The sequence below is a fragment of the Sorex fumeus genome, unplaced genomic scaffold, assembly GCF_029834395.1.
Source record: "Sorex fumeus unplaced genomic scaffold, SorFum_2.1 ptg000008l, whole genome shotgun sequence".
Lineage (NCBI taxonomy): Eukaryota > Metazoa > Chordata > Mammalia > Eulipotyphla > Soricidae > Sorex > Sorex fumeus.
Window position 1 is genome coordinate 50,751,018 of NW_026606065.1, and position 23,191 is coordinate 50,774,208.

Below are 23,191 nucleotides of genomic sequence, written 5' to 3' on the forward strand. Positions count from 1 at the left end.
TTACTAAGTATTTAATTTTAACTTAACATTTGAATGTGGCTCAATATACTAATATTTTTACTTTATTTTACTATAAAGCAATCTGAAGAGACTGTATTACTATCTTTAAGTGTTTAAATTTGCTTTAAGGGAATATTGTTAATGGAAGAATCGCAGTATGGGACTTTTATTTACATTTAGTTGGGATAGCAGCAAATATGCAAGGTTATTATTTGTGTTTGACTTCAGTTACATGGGAAAAAATTTCATAAAGTATTCAGATTCAACAGAAAATGAGGACTTGTTTCTTTTCTGGAATTTTACAGTTGACTCTTACCTCCAAATGCTTTTTGTATATACTTTTAATTGCTACATCATTAGAATTAAATCTTTCCTCTCTACTAAAGGTCTGGTCATCTTCTCACTGATAATATTAGCCTATTCCCTTTTTGTAAAGACCTAAGAAATCTATTAAGATATTTTTATTGTACTTTATTAGGTCTGAGTTGGTACTTTTTGTTTGCTTATTGGCCTGGCAGTATTTGGGGACTAATCCCAGCACTGTCTTCAGGGACCATACATTTCTTCTGATCAAACCCACATATGAAGTATTTAGTTTGAGCGATCTCTTTGACCTAAAATCTTATAAGCCTTCTTGCTTCATTCATTAGTAGATATTAACATTTTTCCATATTTAATGAGTATTTTCATCATTCTCTGTTTACAGATAAGTGTCTAAAATCTTCACACTTATTTTCTCTGCTTATAAAATATTGCAGACAAAAGTAGCAAGAAATGGGACTTTCAGTAATAATGATTCAGAATTATTCAGTTGTGGTTCACATCATTTTGGATACTCCTACTTTTAAATATTTCACTTTGAGGGGCTGGAGCGATAGCACAGCGGGTAAGGCTTTGCCTTGCACGCGGCAGATCCGCGTTCAATTCCCAGCATCTCATATGGTCCCCCAAGCACCGCTAGGAACAATTCCTGAGTGCAAAGCCAGGAGTAACCTTTGTGCATCACTGGCTGTGGCCAAAAAAAGGGGGGAAAATTTCACTTTGAAATAAAAGTAGAATCAAGTACTACTGCATTTTTTCATTGTGGGATAGAAAAGGCAGCAGTTCAGCATCTGTCCTGTTACTTTCCTCAGTTTTATTTTAAATATTATCCAGCAATGAAAACCTGAAAGACTCTAATAGTGATATTGAAGAATACTTTTATCTTTGGATATATTTGTATTCTCTTAATAGCATAGACTTGCTGTAAAATATATTAAGTCAGTAAGTCAGAGGATGTTCCAAAAGTGATAATGAATTTTTTTTTGTTTATTCAAATTTTCAGGAGCCTAAAACTAATACTGATGACTTTTTCAAAGAGATGAACTCCTGCTGCCCACAGGAAGCAGCAATGCAAGAACAGGATACACCATTCTTGCGAGGAGGGCCAGGCATGTATAAGGTAGTGAAGACGGGACCATCCGGTCACAACATCAGAAGCTGCCCTAACCTTAGAGGTATCCCAATTGGAATGTTAGTTCTGGGAAACAAAGTCAAAGCAGTGGGAGAGGTATGGATTCTTGTAGCTTCATGACTTCTAAGATACTCATTTTTAATATAATACAGTTGAAGCATCTCATTCTTCTAAACTCTGCCAATTCTGTTTTAAAATTTTTAATGTTTAATGTTCTTTGTCTTGTATTTAGAATAGTAACATAACTTTTCTGTTTCTCTTCTAATAATTTCATTTTCATATTCTTGTGAAAACTAATATTGACAAAATGTCTTCTGTATATAAATGTTTGATATTTGCGGTTTTTCTTTTCCTTATGAAAAATGTACTATATACTGTCTGGAATTAACTATACTTTAAAATACGTGATATGAACCCATATGGCAATGTGATATATACAAGTCCATTAATTTTATTTCTATTTATCTGTCTCACTGAAGTCCTGAGCAAATAAAATAATGCTTTAGTCAACTGTGGCATTTGCCTCAGGGAATGAGCTTGAAGATGTAGTGTGTCATGCTATTTTTTCAGTGACAGGGTCATTTTCAAGTTGCAGCATAGGCTGCCTACCTAAATAATAGTGAATATGATGTGTTACAACATTTTGGTTTAAAAATAAAAATTCAAAGAGCCACATTTTTGGTGACATTTGAAAAATTTTAGGGTTTGTCCTTGTGCCTTAAAAATGATAATTTTAATGAGGTCATAAGTAAGCAGTATCTTAAAGAACTTTTATTCTTTATGATTTCTATCTTACCTCAGGCTGTGGTCTTAATTTCAGAAGCAATTTCATGATAAAAATGTACTGGAATGATTACACGATTCAAACATTTGAATGTGCTGGTTTTCAACATAAATGTCCAGAAAGAATCAAGCCAATCATTCATGCTTTTTGTTATATGCTAGGTTACCAATTCTGAAGGTACGTGGGTGCAGCTGGATAAGAACAGCATGGTAGAGTTCTGTGAGAGTGATGAAGGAGAGGCTTGGTCCTTAGCTAGAGACAGAGGCGGAAACCAGTACCTCCGACATGAAGATGGCAAGTTGGCTTAAATTTGTGATTTATTCCGATTGTGCAGTAGTTTAAGTGTATTTGTATTTTCATTTGTCCTAAAAGGCCTTTTTGTATGTTTTTTAAGTAAAGGTAAACTGAGAGTTTAAAAATCTTGTAGTTTTTAAAATTTGTAAAGTACATAGGTATTAAACGAGTACACATCAGAGAATTAAAAGAAAACATAAAATATACAACCCATCTTTGCAAAGCATGTTTTTTTCCCCTTTTATGTTGTTAAGAGTTTCTGCTTCTGTATTGATTGGCCCCAATTACTTCATTAATTGTCCTTTCATTGAGGCAAAATATCCTGATATGATAAGTAAGAATTAGTTGTAAATTTGATTCTTTATGAATATTTACATTTAGAGCTGAAAATAATAACATCTATTATAAATTTTGCTTATAAAATTTGCTTTTCATAAGTAAAAACTTTTTGGGACATCTTATGCTGAGACATTTTAAAAATGTTCCTTTTCTATTTGAATACTAATATGCAAAATATTTTAATTTCTTGTTGATAAGGTATGCATTGTTTCACAAAATGCCCTTGTATGAATTTGTTAGAGTATAATTTTGCAACACAGAAATGTTATATTCAGTGTTGTATGTTATTACAATGTAAGATGTTTAGCTCCGTAAGATTATATGCATTTTTAAAAATTTTACTTGGTATTTTATAAGTGAAACAAAAATCAGACTCTCACTGTCAAATCTGAATGTAAAAGGTAAAAAAGGTAAAGGCCCTCCCGTTGATCGTCGATTTGCTCGAGCGGGCCCAGTAACGTCTCCATTGGAGACTTTGTTGTTACTGTGTCTGGCATATCGAATACTCTCGGTAGCTTGCCGGGCTCTCTGAGAGGGGCGGAGGAATCGAACTCAGGTCGGCCATGTTGGCCGCTTGTAAGGCGAACGCCCTACCCGCTGTGCTATGGGTTACTTTAAAATCTATCAAAAATTAATCTTTCATCATAACATCTCCTTGTTCTCTAAATAGGAATAAGCACATAAGACATTAATTTTATAGCCATGTATTTTGTTGTAGAACAAGGTCTTCTTGATCAAAATTCTCAAACGCCTCCTCCAAGTCCTTTCTCAGTACAAGCTTTTAATAAAGGGGCAAGTTGCAGTGCCCAGGGATTTGATTATGGACTCGGAAATAATAAAGGTATGTGTGTAAAAGTGAGATTTAACTTGCTTTTGACTTTTATTACCAATATTCTATTTTTTTCCTATGATCTCACAAAATGTTTTTCTAGGAAACTAACGTTCAAAATATTTATAAATATTAACAATCAAAATGTTTTGGGGCATTGTTGTTTTTCCCAGTTCTAATTTATAGGCATTTTTTCATACTTGTTTCTTTTTAAAGACACTCATAATTCTCCTTAAGACATTCTTACAGATTCTTTATCACTATTTCTAGTAATCAGATTTTTTTATTACTGTTTCTAGTAAATTAATATTTTTATCATCCACTTATTAATATTTATGTTAATAAGCAACAAATAATTTTAGAAATGATTATTGAAGAGATTATTAAGTAATATTATACATAAGTTTTATTAAATGTGTAGTTTTATGTGTGTAATCACAAAAATCATAATTTAGAATTTTATGAAATGTGTTTGAGTTTGGCATGTTCAATTAAACTTAGCTACAGAGAAATCCTTACCCACATTGTCATAAAATACACATAGTCGTGATGCCAAAGATAGACTAAGGTTGGTAAGGCCCTTGCCTTGCATGGCTGACCTGGGTTCTACCCCTGCACCCCTATATGGCACTCTGAGCACTGCTGAATATGGCCCAAAATTTAAGATATATTGCATACTGATATACTTAGTTGTTTTGGGCTGCATCATTGGAAAACCCAGCATCATAGACAGGCTTTTTAAAGAGTTTATATCTGATTTTTCATCCAAACTTACTTTCTTTGTAAATTCAAACACATTCATGTTCTTTTCTATGTACCTGAGCCTGATCCTTCAAAATCAGTCATATATCAACAGTAATGTATGGTTGGATGATCAATGTGAGGTACAAGATAGCCTAATAAAAGTAATTTTACTTCAACCTGTTGTCTTAGCCATTTTCCAGGATTTTATTTTATGGGTCATATCCAGCATTTTCATACTTGATTTGTGGAACAAGTGAAATAATGAGATAGTCACAATACAAAATTATATCTCTGCATAGAAAATATCCAATTTAAAATAAAACTACTTTCTATATATTTGTTGATTGTACTTAAATGTAGGAAATCTATCCTTAAGATTTCTTTTTGTCCTACTCAATTGTGGTTGCCTGTTCTGTAGGCTTAAGTATTATCTGCTTGCACATTACTAGTAGCTCAGATTTCAGTTAAGTGACAGCTCAAGTGAGGTAAACTCATTCTAAGGTAAATGCTTGGTGATGTTTCACTCATATCCCTTCTTTGTCAGTCCTTAAAACTTCAGTGTATATTTAACCCACTACACTTCTGTAATCTATTTTTAGTCATGCTCATTAATTCGAATTGTTTGCTTCAATCTCTTAAATGTCTATAAATTGTGCATGTGGCTATCACAGTGACTTACTAAAACTGCAAGAATAAAAACTAGTTTTCAAGAGGTACAAATGTTGCTGAGGACATTAATTATTAAAAAATAATAAAATCTTACATTTTAAAAGTGTGGTTTTGCTAGTATTGTTAAAAATAGGATTCAGTTGTTTGTAGGCTGTTTAGAGTAAGGAAATAATGTGAAGTTTATATACCTGATCTTATAATCTTTAATAGTAGTTCCTTTTTTTCACTTCTTTATACTGGCCACCATAAGAAATTTGGATTTTTTTTTTGACGATTTTGTGATTGTTTTGTTTTGTTTACATATAATTTTAAGCAGTGTGATTTACAAAACTGCTACTGGTTTGGTTTCATAAATAAAAATTACAGCAACCACCTTCCACTAGCTTGCCCACCTTCTTCCACCCTTTTCTGTGTCTTCCCCCAGCCCTCTACAGATTGTTTTTTAAAAGAAAGTTTTTCACTAGTGAATCCTGTAAATTTTGCTCAAGCGGGTCCAGTAACGTCTCCATTGGAGACTTTGTTGTTACTGTGTCTGGCATATCGAATACGTCACGGGGAGCTTGCCAGGCTCTGCCGTGCGGGCGAGATACTCTCGGCAGCTTGCCGGGCTCTCCGAGAGGGGCGGAGGAATCGAACTCGGGTCAGCCATGTTGGCTGCGTGCAAGGCAAATGCCCTACCGCTGTACTAATTTTACTCTCTTAAAATACTCCCTCTAATCTTTACCTTTAGTATTTTAAAAGTAAAATCTGTGCATTTTGTGTACAGGGAATCTCTGCATATAATTTTTTTCTATTTGATGCTTCTTTGGAAGTTTTTAATTTGGGAATGGCTGGAAAATTGCTGTCTTTCAGTTTTGCATCAATTAGTCAAGATAGTTTTATCTTCTTTATCACTATTTTAATTGTTTAAAATACATGTCTCATAAATAAATTAGTTAAATATGTTGTTTCATATTTTCAAGGGTTTTTTTTTTTATTGAAGTCCTTTATATTTTATTTTAAAGACGTTTCCAAAAAAATTTTTGTTTTTTGCCACGCCAGGAGGTATTCAGGTCTTACTTCTGGATCTTTGCTCAGGGATGACTCCTGGTGGGGCTTCAGGGACCATATGGGGTGCTAGGGATTGAACCGGGGTTAGCTGTGTGCAAGGCAAGTACCATACCCACTGTACTGTGTCCAGACTCCAAAATTTATTTTTGAGATTAATTTTCAGTTTGGATAGCCTCTATTCCTTCTTGCACGTTTTATAGATTTTTAGTAATTATCCAAGTAAGATTTTATGCTTTAAGTAATATTAATATATTATTACGTTAATAACATATACTTTATATCTTATAGTTATACATTTTTTAAAAAACCTATATTCATATTACTTGCTTATTTTCTGTATAAAGTATACTTCACATGAAACAGTGATTTAGTCCTTATAGATGTCATCACTACTTAGGTCTTCATTTATTCTTGTATGATATTGAAGCAGGTTATTAGATTCTCCATAGACTCTGGATTCTCTATGCTTCCACTAGATATTGTATATGAATTTGAATGGATTTGTTTAGGTAGGTGGTCGTGTTAAGACTTTGGTCGAGTGCTTCCGTGTGAAAACACACTGAAAAAATTGGTCCCTAAATTTGAGGATAACCATTATCAAACTTGATGCATTTTCTAATGGGCATAGTTTAATTTAGAGTTTGACTTGATCACAATGTCATAAAGCACCATTGACTTTGCCATTTTGGATGTTAAGAAATAACAAGTTGTAGTCTTGACTGTTTTGCCCACTGCAGGTGACCAACTGAGTGCCATATTGAATTCCATTCAATCACGGCCCAATCTCCCAGCTCCTTCCATCTTTGATCAAGCTGCAAAACCTCCCTCTTCCCTAGTCCACAGCCCATTTGTGTTCGGACAGCCCCTTTCCTTCCAGCAGCCTCAGCTTCAGAGTAAGTCTGTCAGCCTTACCTGCCTCATCAAGCAATTTCTGAAGCTTTGTTCTGAGTTGTTCATCAGTTACTAAATATTTACCAACTCACTTCATTGGTTTTATTCAGTGTCAGATGTTAAGCCCTTCCCACGTTTTTAAGCCATTTAAACTATTCTGAGCTAAGACTTTCTGCAGCTTTAGACATTTGCGCGACTACGCTTTATTTTAATTCTAAAGAAATACGTACTAGAAACATGTTGTACAGTCCTTAACTTAAAAAAAATTAAATATGTAAAACTATGCTAAGCATCAGTTACAGGTTTTTTTTTTGGTTTGTTTTGCATTGGATTTTCATTACTTAGAGATGCCCCACTACCTATTTTATTATACCACTGTGTTAAAGAGAGACTGTCTGGGCAGTTTTGTCTCTTTTAAGTGAATTTGATATCCATGGAAGGAATAGCAATTTAAGATTCTAAATTTCCTCAAGCATTGTTTCTCCTTTTGCCTTGCATGTGTGTCATTTTTTCTTAACACATTTTAAGATGATCATTTGATTACCTTTCTCTTATGAAGGGTTATTCTATTCATTCATGATAATAACTCGCATTGATCTGGAAAACAGATCCAAACAAATTACACACAACTGAGTGTTCTTTCTTTTTTCTTTTATTCTTACTACCTCCTGAGACTTAAATACCACCTCCCAGAGTTACTCACACTGTGGCAAGCACACTCTCCTTGGGCTTTGTTCACCAGTTGGCTATATGATATGTAGAAATGCCAATAAGTGAATTAGTTTATTAAGGTTTAGCTTTAACATTTTTTTAATTCAAATGCGTGGCCCTTTTGATGTACTAAAGTGTGTCCACATACAGGATTAAGTTATTTTCCTATAAAAATTCTTTGATAAATTTTACTAGAATACCTAAAAGAAGGCCAGCTGGCTTAGTTTTTATTAGGCATGGGGATAGAATTTATTTAACAAACAGTACTATTCATTACCTTCATTCAAAATAAAGAATACTCTAAGAATTCAAACTTTTCTAGGTTTGCGCTACATAGAGGCAAATGTTAGTTAATGAGATTGATTTGTAAATATTAGTGTTAGTTTTGACCCAGTCATCAGGGAGATAGTATAATACCCAGTTTAATATGCCTAAAATAAGAATTTCTTGAAAAACAGTAGAGTCGTGTTTGTGAAATAGCTTTTTTCTTCCATTATGTGCTTTAGAAAAGAAAAAAGTAATAGTGAAGTAGCATGCTTATGTTATGGAGCAACAGATTTTATCCTTAGATGTTCCTGGGTTATAGAAACTATTTAAAGGTAAAGACAAAGTGGGAAAATCAAAAAGCATAATCCGGCATAATCAATTTGGAAAAAATTTCATGTCAGCCAAAATCTTAAAAGTGTAAAAATCACCCTTCCAACATTAAATGACAGTGGACAAGAGAATTAAGAAATAAGGACCTCTTTTTCTCTGCCAAATGGGTCATTCTTTGTAGGTCTGCTCAAAACAAGTACAGTATTACTCCTGTAATTACCCAAGACAAGCAAAATATTTTAACTTTATGTATATGAAAAGTTTCAGAACAAAATATAAACACCATTATAAAATAATTTTTCTAATTTAAAGAATAATGTTCCACTGCCATTGCATCAATATGATTCTATGCATATTATATCTAAATCTTGTCAGGACCACCACTTCTTTACCATCATCTTATAGCAAATTTGACTGAATTGTCTGTATTAACCAATTTTTCAGTCATTACTTGCCAGTGCTTCAACAATAGGAGATACTTATATTTATTTAAAAACCTTTTATGCTCAGCAGAATATCACTGAAGTTTGACTTCCAGATTCTAGAAACCAGAAATCTTGATCTTCAGCATAACTTTAAGGAGTTCATCTTAAGCATAACTTTCTTGAGTTCTGTTTGTTATTGTTTTGGGGCCACAACTGGCAATGCTCAGGGGTTGTTCCTGGCTCTGCATTCAGGAATTACTCCTGGCAGTATTCAGAGGACCGTATCGGCCGCCAGGGATCAAACCTGGGTGAGCCATGTGCAAGGCAAGCTCCCTACCAGCTGGACTGTCTGTACAGCCCCATAACCTTCTCCTTTTAAAAATGTATAGAATCTAAATGTATCTGTAACAATTTGAAAACAACATTAGAATTATATTAAACACATTATATTATTTAATGTGGCAGAACTACCTGAGTAAACTCTTCTTGAACTTACTACCGTGTATCCTAGCTGCCTTTCACTTAATTTAAAAGATTGACCATTCATATTGAACTTCACCATACTGAACTTCATTAATTAGTTAAATGAGTCATTTATGTCTGATATAAAAATAAAATATGTATAAAACTGCATTTAATAATTTTGCTTATACCAAAGATCACTGCTTTGTACTAAACACTATACTTAAGCTCTTTCATTCTCTTCATATGAGATAATGTCTCCATTTTACAAGAAAAGAGGTTAATGAAGATAAATTATCTGTCTAGAAAGCATGCAAAGTAAAATGGTAACGCAAGAAAGAAAGACCAGTTTTACTGAATACAGAGACTATGCTTTTAAACATGATTTATGAAAAATAATGAAATAACATTTCTAAGTATATACTTTTTAATGTGTAAGTTCTAACAACTAGAATATTTGCTTTATTTAGATTGTTTTTTGCTTTACAGTTACATTTTGTAGGGATGAAATAAAGAAAAGTAAATGTAAGGACATTTTCTTTAATATTATATAGTTTACATTTTCAAATATACGTCATTTTTAGAATTGGTAAACAATTTGATAATAAGATTCTAATGGGCCAAGATATGGAATGCTATTTGCCAATATTCCATGAGCCTACAAAGTCATCCAGTTATTTTTTTAGAAAAGTTTTGATGACTTGCCTATAGTTAGCTGGTGAATCTTGGACTTGAAAAAAGAGATTCCAGTGTAAAGAAGAAAGAATAAAAAGAGTCACTCCAGTGACTTTTTTCTTTCCAGTGTCTTTTTTTTCCGTACTACCTGTCAAATATACGTGACATTAATTCTAAATTTATTTTGTATCTCAACTGGATCCCTGATGAACTTGTGCCAGATAAGAATATATTACAAGAATGTTCTGGCTGTCCCTTCTCAGTTTGTTAGAAAAAAAGGAAACAAAAATGTCCAGGACCCATAATAACAATAAAAGACTTAAATCCTCTACTTGATATGTAACATTTTTTCCTCCAGATTTGAAACTCTGGGTTGATTCCTGTTTCTTCTCTCTCCAAATATAAATCACCCTAAAAGCTTTTCGGTAGGGTTTTTTTTTCCTAATGTTTTTGTGCTAAGTGTATTTCCTGAAGGGGACACATGCTTATGTGTAGTGTTAATCATCTGATCAAAGTATTTGATTTCTCTCATATAAAGTTGCTTTTTTTGCCCCCTCAATTAATAAACAATGGATGGAAAGTCATTTTTATTTTTGAAAGCATCTGCAGCTCTCTTACATTTCAGGCATTATTGCTTAAAGAGAAATACTTATTCTTGGAAATTTTGAAATTACTCTTTCTGAATTTGTACGTGGCTGACCTGGGTTCGATTCCTCCGCCCCTCTCAGAGAGCCTGGCCAGCTACCGAGAGTATCTTGCCCACTCGGCAAAGCCTGGCAAGCTACTGTGATGTATTCGATATGCCAAAAACAGTAACAAGAAGTCACGTTACTGGTGCCCACTCAAGCAAATCGATGAACAACAGGGGACAGTGCTACAGTGCTATTGTGCTACTCTTTCTGAGACCTAAGTACACACATAAAACTTTATGCTCAGAATTTTCCTTAACTATCGCAGCCCTTGAAGCGATATACTTTAACATAAAAAATTCTATTCATTACTGTTATAAGCTAATATTCTTCAACTTAAATAAGAATATGACACACGCATATGTGTGTGTGTATCAGGAAATTCAGAGAAAATAATATAAAAATAAATATGTAGAAGTTAAAAAAATTACTGCTGCTTGTCTAAGTATCATGGAAGGATATATATGCAATGTGCTTAGACTTTGTAACACTTGAATATACTTTATTTCTATTAGAACATCCTCTCTAATATGTCTTAAAATGTGTTAACATGTTCTACCATGTTAATGTCATAAAGTAAGATCACTTGGTGATGTCATAAAGTAGGATAGCGTATTATGATAAATAAGTATGCCTAATGCTAAATTTCATACTATAATTTCCTCTTTTTGGACATAACTTCTGTAAATGTGCTTTACTTCCTCTATTTATGACATTTTAAATGCGATATTTATGGGTCTTTTCATCAGAATCCATGGATAATCAACTGCTTTATTGATTTCTGGCATATTTCTGATTTTTAGTTTTGAAATTTAACATTTCTTATCATTGCTTCTTTGTGACTCAACAGTGAAAACAAAAGCAATGCCATTTTTTAACATCACAGCACTAAAGTGTGTATAGTGACATTAAATGGTGACAAATGCCTTAATTCTTCAAATTTATAAGCTCTGTGACTATATTAGCATTCAGATGTCCACAGCAAAACCACAATCTGGGGATCAGAATGATAGTGCAGTGGGTAGGGTACTTCCCTTGCATACAGCTGAGCCAGGTTTGATCTATGGCACCCCATATGTTCTTCTAAGTACCACCAGGAGTGACAAGCATGAAGCCAGGAGTAAGCCCTGAGCACTACCAGCTGTGGCCCCCAAATAAAAACAAAACAAAAAACATGCAGTCAGATTATTCTAAAGAAAAAAGCAAGAATCCTGTCCTTACTTAAAAAGAAAAGAAATTATTTTTTTATTATAGGTAGAATATTTTTAAAGTAAAACTTATACTGAAAACTTTCTGTAATTTGGTGGCTGGAGTGATAGCACAGCAGGTAGGGTGTTTGCCTTGCACGAAGCCAACCGGGGTTCAATTCCCAGCATCCCATATGGTCCCCTTAGCATCGCCAGGAGTAATTTCTGAGTGCTTGAGCCAGGAGTAACCCCTGAGCATCAGTCACAAAAAAAGTTTCTGTGACCAAAGAATGAATGGTGTTGTGGCGAACTTGGTATTTAGGATTCAAATGAAGAGTTAATGAACCCTATTAGTTTATCCCATTGTTAGTAAGTGGATAATTCATACCAAAGAACATGGACTTCAAATGTTACTGGAGAAGGTTGTCCTTTACATTGTTTTTAGTAGTATTCTCTTTCATTTACTATATGATGCACAAAAAAAAAATCAACATTTTAGAGATGAATATTATAATAAGTAGTTTTAGTATAAAAGGAGATTTAAAAGAGAAGACTACTGTTTATTACCTTTTCTGAAAGTGGATTAATTTTTTAAATTTTTTTTTAATTGAATCACAGTAAGATGCAATTACAAAGTTGTTCTTGATTGGGTTTCAGTCATACGGTGTTTCCACACCTGCCCCTTAACCAGTGTATATTGTATATTTCCCATCACCAATGACCTCGTTTCCCTCCTGCCCTCCTGCTGGCAACCCCCCTCACCACCAGCCTGCCTCTCTGTGGCTTGTTCTCTCTCTCTCTCTCTCTCTCTCTCTCTCTCTCTCTCTCTTTTCCCTCCCTCCCTCCCTCCCCCATTTCTGTTTGCAGTACAGATACTGAAAGGTTATCATGTTTCAGCGCTCAGTTCTTGTCCAGAATGGTCATCCCCATTGCCTCCATTTGTGGCAAACTTCCAATTAAGGACCAAATCCTCCTGGACCTCATTTCTATCAGCCCTTCATTTTTGCTTGGATATTACTCATGATTTTTATATTCCACAAATAGTACATTCATTCTGTTTCTGCCCCACTCCTACTGACTCATTTTATTCAGCATAATATTCTCCATGTCCATCCATATTTTAGTAAATTTCATGGCTTCATTTTTCCTGGTGGCTGAATGGTATTCCACTGTGTAGATGTAACATAGTTTCTTTATCCGAGTGTCTGTTCCTTTTACTTTTGCATAGATATCCATGTACAGATTACTTCCTTTAATTTTTTGTAATTGAGGTGCTGTTGGTTTAACATATCATGTCACATCTTAGTAAATGTATAGGCCACTTTTTTCTGCCAACAAAAATCTGAATACCATTCACTTTTTCTTAAGTTGAAAAATGCAAATTTGGGGTGGGGTATTTTGGGGGCTACATCTCCAGGGCAGGGACCACTCCCAGCTCTCTGTTTAAGGGAGTACATCATTCCTGGTGTACTCAGGAACCCTGTAATGCTAGGAATCAAGCTTGCAGGCAGAGCATGTGGTCAGTCCATTGTGCTGTCTCTTCCGCCCCCCAGAATCTTAAAAAAATGTAGCTTTATCAAAGTGTGTTTAAACCACAACAGATTTTATCAAAATTAAATGCAGAAAACAAGTGTTGTCTGAAGTCATATTTTTGAAGTCATATCACAATGTTTTTTAGTTTATCAATAATATCTATTAGGCTTCCAAAAACAGTTTGTTTTCATTCTAAATCATACCTAGGAATTCAAGTATCTCTCGGCTTTGCACATACTGCAAAGACTTCAATTCTATTCAAGTTTGTCCTCAAAATTCTAACATTTTAAAAAACAAAAACTGGAACATTCCTTCTTTATTTATTTACTCCAAATGGCCTGTGGGGGATTTTATTTTAGGTACCTTGGTTTACAAAACTGTTAATGGTACAGTTTCATGCATAAAATATTTTTGCACCACACCTTCCACCAGAGCCTCCACTTCCCTCCACCATTGTCCCACTGTCCCCCTCCCCCACCATGTTAGACTTCCTACTGAGAACCTTTTCTTAGTTTCTGTAATAACAACCCTCTGGGCATTTATTGTTCCACTACTATCCTTCTTTATCTCTTTTATATAAGGAAGATCATAAGGAAAGTCAAGTTTTTCTTGACTTCACTCAACATGATAATCTCCAGATCCATCCACATAGCAGCAAGTTCGATTATTTTTACCCTTTAAAAAAAATCTGAGTAGTATTCCATTGTGTGTATGTGCCATAGTTTCTTTATCCAATCATCTGTTCTTGCATACTTGGGTTGTTTTCATAATTTGGCTCTTGTGAATAGTGCTTACAGTGAACATAGGAGTGCAAGAAAACTAAAAAATGCTACTAAAAGAAATAAAATCAAATATGAGGAAATGGAAACACTGTCCATTGATTAGAAGGATAAGACCTTTGACGTCTTAACATGTCAGTGTCCTTATAGTTTATGGATACTTCCCATTGAGATCACATCGTGATTTCTTTCTCCCATGCCCTTCTAAAGCCAGTCTTCTTAGATTTTCACTGTCAAACCACAAGATTGTATTCCTACCTTGGTAGTACCCTGGAATTACTCTTCCAATCATAAGTTGACACCCACCTGATATTTTTAATGATAATTATAATTTTTATATGATTTAAGTAGCTAAAGGGTTTCTTTTGCAGTGCCAGTGATTTATGGATTTTTAGAGAATTAAGGGTGCTCAAATATATTAAAAGTTGAACTATTAAAAATTTTGTTTAAATTTAACAGTTTTAACTTGAACAAATAGGGTTTGAGAAAACATACATGTCATCTCTCTCTAGTCCTATCTTTGTTTCTTAGATTCATTCCAACCCCCTTTCTGTAGAAATTGTCCTAGTTAATGTGTGAGTATTGTTTCACTGAGTTTCTCATTTCTAGATCTCATTGCACTGGCTCTATCAGCACTATTTGTCAGAAATGGTACCACTTCCTTGCACTACTGCTGGATATTTCTGACTTCATTGAGTTACATTTTCAGTCTCTTTCCTGCACTCCTTTATTCATTCTGTTCATAGGGATATTGCAATGCTTTGGTATTTTCTGGACCTCAGGCCCTATGTTACATAAAATGTGTATGCTTATTACTATAAAGTTTGCCACGTCTTTGTGTGTGTGTGTGTGTGTGTGTGTGTGTGTGTGTTTGTGTGTGTGTGTAGTTATTCATTGTCTCTCCCACCTGAAGACAAACTCTGTAAGGTCAGGAACTTTAGGTTTTTGCTTTTGTTCTTGTTTTGAGGCCACACCCAGCCAGATTCAGGACTTGTTCCTATTTCTGAACACAAAGATCACTCCTGACAGGGCTCAGAGGACTGTATGGGGTGCCAGGTATTGACTACAGATTCGTCATGTGTAAAGCAAGCACCCGACCTGCTGTGCTATAGCTCTGACCCCTTGACTTCTAGTCATCATTTTATCTTTAGTGCCCATTAAACATAACACATGTTCTTAGAACCTTACATGAAATGACTTATTTTATGGGTAGACCATCCTTAATTTTGACCATAATAATGTCAACTGTTTCAGTTTTGAGTCAAATGTATATTGTATCATATTAAAAATTTTGCTAATATTAGTATTTGCATTTATTTTACTCAGTGATATATATTTTGCCATGAGTTAAAATTTTGCAGAAAAGAATTTTATTCAAATTTAGAGCATTGATTTAATGATTGCTTTTAAAAGACTTTATTTTTTTAACGACTTTATTTTTGAAAAGATGCATTGTTTAATTTTTAGTGCTTCATTTTCTGCATGGTAAATCATTAATGTGTCTAACATTTTTAGAGATGTAAATTTTCTTTGCTTTGTTATGTGAAGCTTTTCATAAAATAATTTTATAAAAGATCTGTAAAACTAACACAAAATAAATATAGGTGTGAGCACCAACATTTTTCACTGAAGATGGATTCAGAACAGTAGTCAACCATAAACATTAAATTAATTCAATCTGAGAAATATTCTAGGAAAATCAGTCTTGATAGGAAAGTCTTGTGTCCATGATGAAAACAAGGTGACACTATATTAAGTTGTAAATAATGTTTATTTTTCTACTATTTGGTAGAAATATTTACTTATAAAGTGATAAGTTAATCAGCACCAAATTCAAACAAATTTAGTTTACAAAATGTAATCTAAAAAGAAGTAATTACATTAGATTTATTGAACGTTTAGCTTTTAAGTAAACATATCTGGAGCCATTGTCCTCAGTTCAAATTATTTCATTTAATCTTGATTTTAGTTTTAATTAAAGAAAAATATAAACTTGTTTCAAAATTCAGCAGAATATAAACCTGTTGGTAACAGTTATTAGCCGCATACCATTCAAAATGCTTTGTTTTGCTTGTGCTCTTTGCTAAATTTTTTTCCATTGAATCTGTGCTGCTTCTTTGCCAATGTTTTCCACTGTAGAATCTCCATCTCGCAACCTTGCTTCTCGTGAGCGCATTTACAAAAATTATGGTGCAGCTGGGCCTGCCTCTGCTCTCTCATCTCTGTCTCACAAACTCAAGGGTGGGTATGTGTGTGTTCATGGATGGGCCATCCCTAGTGAACATAGGTTTCCGTAAAGAAGTTTCAGTTCACCTCATTTTCATCCCATTCCATTTTTGAATATTAAAGCTTGTCGTTTCATTTAAAATGTGATATCTTGGGTTAATTTGTGGTCAATCTATTTGGCCTGATACAATTGATCATCCTAATTTTAGATGCATGCTTATTATGTCTGTAAGGTTAAATATTATTCTTCATTGGCTCGAAAACCTTGTGGTCTTAAAAATTAAAATAAGTATGTATAGAAAGATGCAGTTCATTTGGAGATTATTCAACTCACAGTTATCAGAACAAAGTGGCAAATGTGTAAGGCTTATGTTCTGTAGGTATATTGCATCTTATGTGGCTTTGTAGGGTTTTTTTGGGTTTGGTGGTTTTCAATTGGGTTTTTTTTTTTTTGGTCCCAACTGGCAGTGTTCAGGATTTACTCCTGAATCCTGTGCTCAGGGATCATTCCTGATAGGCTCAGGAGGCTGTAAGGGTTGCCAGCAAGCATCCCACTCTGCTATCTCTTAGGCCCTCTTATATTGCATTTTTCTTAAATGCATTTTCTGTTATGTAATATAAAATTATTTCCAGTCATTTTTTTTTATAAAAAATGTTTGGATAAAGTTTTACAATTTAGCTTTGTTATCAGGACAAATATACATGTATATGCCTATCTGGCATGAGTCTTCCTTATAGTATTGTCTTAGTGACTTAGTTTTAATATCTTGACATCAGATAACATTTCAGATATTTTCAAAAACATTCTTTGATCTTTTGTTCTTACCTATTTTGCTAGAGATTTGCTTATTTTTGTTTTGTAATATACTTAATATTAAAAATTTGTATTTTAAGAAAATTTAGCAAGAGGAAGATTTTCATAGTAGATAATATGTAAACTTTTAAAGTAATCGCTAAATTTCCTTTTTCCTGTAAATGAATTAAAAATGTTTTGTTTCATCTTTATAATGATAGTATAATAACACTGTTATAGAACTAGGTGTATATAGTACAGTCTTATCTAACCTGAAAGATACCATATAAGAAAAATTAGTATAATGTTACAGTATAGGATGATATGTAGAATGGTTACATGTATTGTGTAACATAATGGTTTGTGATGGAAAGAAAAAAATTATGCAGGTCTTTAAGGAATGAATACTTAACATTTAATATATTTAATAATGTATTTGAATATACTAGATTTACATCCTAGTATATTCAAATAAATTTTTATTTCTTCAGAATTCCTTTGAAGTTAAAAAATTTGTTCCCTTATTTACTTAAACATACATGGTCAATATATTCATTAAACAAAAATTGATTGATGAATGGGAAACTGTTCTCTGTGATCTAAAGATTGTAAATAAATGTTTGTCTATAACTATTGATATTTCAAGTAGCCACAACATGTTACATTGCAACACAGTATGCTCTGTCCTCAATATTTTTGAAACCTAAATAAAGGAATAAAAATTTGTCTGCGGGCTTGCTGCACTTAGCAGACAACAGTATCTTTTAATGAATGAAATGTATCTAATATCTGAGATTACCGGTTTTAGAAAAGTAAATTTTCCAAAAGAACATATGACCACTCACAGATGTGGAGAAAACAGTGACAACTATTAAAGTATAGAAATCAAGCATATTCATATGCTCTCTTGTTTTTGAAATTGGGAGGGATGCCACACTTGGTGATGCTTGGGGTCTACTCCCTGCTATGTGCTTGAGGTTGCTCCCAGCAGCATTTGGAGGACCACGTGGTACCTGAGAATTAGGCCTCCTACATGCAAAGCTTTCAATCAGCCTGTTGAATTTTCTTTTCGGCCCATCTGTTCTTTCTTTCCTACCTTGGCTAGTTCTGTTAGCATATATCAAGTGGTATTCTTATAATTGATGAGTGCCATTCTTAGCCAATAATCTGGATAGGGGAGGTTTTTGTTATAGAATACCATTGAGTTAGAGCCATATCTCTGTTACTTCAGAAATTGATCATTTAGAAAGACGGATGCCAAATAAAATAATTTTTAACTTCCCTAGATTTTCCATTATATAAAACCCAACTCCCAAAATAAATGTAAAAAGGCATTTTCAGCTATCATAAAACTAATGCTGTAGTCATCACACACTTAAGATTAGTGGTGGTTGGCTAGGCTGTTTAATTGTACCATATGTAGTTTATGAAATTGCTCAATAGATATGTCACTGAGTCAGTAATGATGGGCAGCAATTTCTTAAGCTAATTTTGTACAATTGGAAAGCACTTACTAGCATCATTTTTATGTGTTCTTCTAAGTCATCTTAATATCTGTAATATCTATCCATATTTTAACATTTTAACCCTTTCCCAAAATATCGTCTAATCTTATTTCTGCTTTTATAAAAAGAACATATTTATGGACAGAGGAAATTCATGACACAACAGTAAGTAATTGGGAGACACTAGAGCATTTTTATATTTACTAGTTATTTTTATCACCCCAATGGGAAGATTTTTTTTTAAGAATGTAATATTGCATCTAAAATGTTCAGTTAATCAATATGCTGTCAATGGGCTATTTAGCATACTAGATGATATGACTACAAAATAGTAAATAATTCTGTTATAAAACATTGATCCCTGAGGCTGGAGCAATAGTACAGCGGGTAGGGCGTTTGCCTTGCACGCGGCCAACCCAGGTTCGATTCCCAGCATCCCATATGGTCCCCTGAACACCGCCAAGGGAAATTCCTGAGTGCAGAGCCAGGAGTAACCCCTGCGCATCGCTGGGTGTGACCCAAAAAGAAAAAAAAAAAAACCATTGATCCCTTATGCAACAATGGTTCCTGTCACCTCTGTCTGTGGTCTTAGGAGCCATAATTCTGAAAAATGAATTTTCAAGAGAATTTGAAGATTCGGGAATTGTGAAAGAAAAAAAGTTGAGGAAATAGGAGATGTTTACATATTCATTACACTTTTTTTTAGAACTACAGTATTCCATTCATCCATCAGTGGAAATAAAAGACAAAAATGCTTTCAGTCCTTTAGAAGGACAGATTTTATGCAGTATTCTCTTCTGTAGATTACAGATTATAGACACATGTTCACACACTGTAGGCAAGCAAAACAAAAAAAAAAAACCCTTTTCCTACATTATGCATATTTGATCATTTCAGTTTCATTTAAGAATAAAATACAAACAAGACCCTATAATGTGTAATCAGCTAATAGTTTTTTCATAGTTTACTACGTGGTACTCTCTTTAAAAATACCTAAATATTTCTTGACTAGAGAGAGAAAACACAAAAGACTGGAACACACTTTTTGCAGCTGGAAGCCTGGTTTTAATCTCTGGTACCTCCAGGAACATATCCCCTTCACTTCTAGAAGTGGCCTCTCAATCCCTCCTTATTAAGCACCACCACTATGTATAGTTCTGAGATCAAAAGTAAAAATATTATATTTAGCAACGTTTATCAGTCACATACCGCTTGAATCACTGAAATCAGATTGCTTTCCTAACCGCCAACTTAATATAACTTGAGCTAAGGATTGGTATTTTTATTTTTAAGGAGCAATGTTGAAGGTATTATCACTAACTAGGAATGGAGAAGGTCTGGATAAATGCCCCAGGGAAAAGCATGAAATTGGAAGGAAGGACTGGACCAGGATGAGAGCCAGAATACTCAGAATAAATGATATCCATAAAGAAATATCAAGTTTTTACAAGGATAGAGGGAGATTATTGCTTTTTTCCCCTTTATTGCATCATTCTCCTACTTTCACAGTTTAAGTCCCACAATTTAGACTTGTTCCACAAATTCTGACATTCATAACCATTTCACTTATTTCTAAGGAGACCCTAAGAGTAGAGAAACTGAACAAGTTTTTAGAATACAACTTGCTCATAATAATGAATTATTGGAATTACATGGAACTAAATAGCTCAGGTGTATCAATATTCAAATTTCAAAGTATTTTAACTGAAATAGTATCTTCTAAGCTCTTTATTCACTAATTATATTTGTTTGTACATTTGAAAGTAGTATTTATAAATTTAGTTTCCAAATTTCAGCATATCCTGCACCATAACCTTAATAAAGATGTGAGGTATTTAAATTGATTACTTCACATTTTAAAATACTAAGTTAAATTCTTTTTACAACAAAAAAAAGTAGTGCTGTATTTTTCTTCCTCACGCCTTACTGAGTTTAGATTCCAATTATTTTATTACAGCTGAGGGTCATATATAGATGATGAATTATACTGGTGTTTAGGTACTATTGGTACTATTTGTTCCATCTGTGTTATAGCCATAAAAAGTTTTTTATGAAAATGGTTGTATGATATCAGACCTGTGAGAACTGTTTTCCTTTTTGTCATTGTTTTTCAAGTAATTTGTCTGTGACAAAATATTTTCAGCGTTTTAGATTTCAGTATTTTTTGGTTAAACTTTTACCAATAAATTACCATTTTATTAACAAGCTTTACTATGAAATGGATCATGCAGGTGACCGCGGGACTCTCTCAGCATCTTCCAGAACTTCGGTCTCTACACCAGGAAAATCAGACCTGTCCTCCAAACACAGATCAGTTAAACCTGATGGACGTATGAGCCGGACTGCTGCTGACCAGAAGAAGCCCAGGGGTACAGACAGTTTATCAGCGAGTGAATCCCTCTTATTGAAATCTGATGCCGCAAAGTTGAGGTCAGATTCACACAGTAGGTCCCTGTCCCCCAACCATAACACCTTGCAGACACTAAAATCCGATGGGAGGATGTCGTCTGGCTTCAGAGCTGAATCCCCTGGACCAGGCTCTCGGTCATCATCTCCTAAGCCAAAGACCCTCCAAGCCAATAGGTCGAGCCCCTCAGGTGTCAGTTCTCCACGCTCCTCCTCGCCTCATGAGAAAAATCTACCTCAAAAAAGCACTGCTCCTGTTAAGACAAAACTTGATCCTCCTCGGGAACGGTCCAAGTCAGACTCGTACACGCTTGATCCAGACACCCTCCGCAAGAAGAAAATGCCTCTCACAGAGCCGTTACGGGGACGGTCCACGTCCCCCAAACCAAAATCTGTACCAAAGGATCCGAAGGATTCCCCCGGGTCTGAAAACAGAGCCCCCTCCCCCCACGTGGTGCAGGAGAACCTTCACAGCGAGGTGGTGGAGGTCTGCACGTCAAGCACTTTGAAAACAAACAGCCTCACAGACACTACCTGTGACGAGAGTGGGGAATTCAAGAGTGTGGACGAAGGTTCCAATAAGGTTCACTTCAGCATAGGAAAGGCTCCACTGAAAGACGAACAGGATATGCGAGCGTCCCCCAAAATCAGTCGAAAATGTGCCAACAGGCACACCCGGCCCAAAAAGGAAAAATCCAGCTTCCTTTTCAAAGGTGATGGGTCCAAACCCTTAGAGCCAGCCAAGCAGGCCATGTCTCCTTCTGTGGCCGAGTGTGCCAGAGCAGTCTTCGCCTCTTTCCTCTGGCACGAGGGCATAGTCCATGATGCAATGGCTTGTTCTTCTTTTCTGAAATTTAATCCCGAACTTTCCAAAGAACATGCTCCAATAAGAAGTAGTTTAAACAGCCAACCACCTACAGAAGAAAAGGAAACCAAATTGAAAAATAGGCACTCGTTGGAAATATCGTCTGCACTGAACATGTTTAATATTGCTCCCCATGGTCCAGATATATCTAAAATGGGCAGTATCAATAAAAATAAAGTGTTGTCCATGCTGAAGGAACCACCTCTGCATGAAAAGTGTGAGGATGGGAAAAGTGAAGCTACATTTGAGATGTCCATGCATCATCCGATGAAGTCGAAGTCTCCTCTTCCCTTAACTTTGCAACATTTAGTTGCCTTTTGGGAAGACATCTCTTTGGCTACTATCAAAGCAGCATCTCAAAATATGATCTTTCCAAGTCCTGGCTCTTGTGCTGTCTTAAAGAAGAAAGAGTGTGAGAAAGAGAATAAGAAAGCAAAGAAAGAAAAAAAGAAAAAAGAAAAGGCAGAAGTCAGGCCCAGGGGCAATCTGTTTGGTGAGATGGCCCAGCTGGCAGTCGGAGGACCAGAGAAAGACACAATCTGTGAGCTGTGTGGGGAGTCACATCCGTACCCAGTGACATATCACATGAGACAGGCTCACCCAGGTAAATGATGTGAATTATGTCAATACTTTTGGAAAATAGCCCAAATGTATATTATCACATAATGTTATTGCAAAGTATATTACCAGCATAAGTTTTGTGCAAATAGGTAAGAAAATTGAGCTATTTTATTTTAATGTATCAAATTTTCAAATACCTTGTTCTATGTTAGTGAATGTTAAAATATAGAAAAAAAGATAGAAAAAGAGAACAGTTAATGTTATTAAAATATAGATACAAAGATAAAAAAAACCTGACATGTTTGTCCATATGGGACAGATGTCCTATTAGCTCTCCCCTTGATTTTAGTGTTTTCCTAAGTGAAATTATTAGAGAAAATGGATTTCTTTGGGAATTTCCTATGTTAGTGATACTAGCAGTTTCACTAATAGATTGGTCTGGACAAGTTTGGGAGTTTCTATACTGATTAATTAGGATTTGGAAATTAATGTTTGGTTAATTTTCTTGTATACATATTACACCTGCAGCTTTTTATAAAAGAATTCTTTAGGGGCTGGAGCGATAGCACAGTGAGTAAGGCATTTGCCTTGCATGCAAAAAACCCAAGTTTGATTCCCAGCATCCCATATGGCCCCCCCGAGCACCATCAGGAGTAATTCCTAAGTACAGAGCCAGGAGTAACCCTTGAGCATCACTGGGTGTGACCCAAAAAGCAAAAACAAA

General features: G+C 34.6%; 1 protein-coding gene across 3 annotated transcripts in view; it reads left to right on the plus strand.

Moving 5' to 3' along the window:
• MYCBP2 (MYC binding protein 2) overlaps positions 1-23,191 on the plus strand; it is a 225,675-nt gene that overhangs the window by 152,957 nt on the left and 49,527 nt on the right. For 2 of the 3 annotated variants that reach the window (XM_056109890.1, XM_056109889.1), the window contains 4 exons: positions 1,325-1,549; positions 2,399-2,531; positions 3,589-3,711; positions 20,867-22,510. In XM_056109890.1, coding sequence (XP_055965865.1) covers positions 1,325-1,549; positions 2,399-2,531; positions 3,589-3,711; positions 20,867-22,510 — 2,125 coding nt within the window. Of the gene's footprint in view, positions 1-1,324; positions 1,550-2,398; positions 2,532-3,588; positions 3,712-6,899; positions 7,056-20,866; positions 22,511-23,191 lie in introns of all 3 variants that reach the window. The other variant, XM_056109888.1, reaches the window with a different exon arrangement.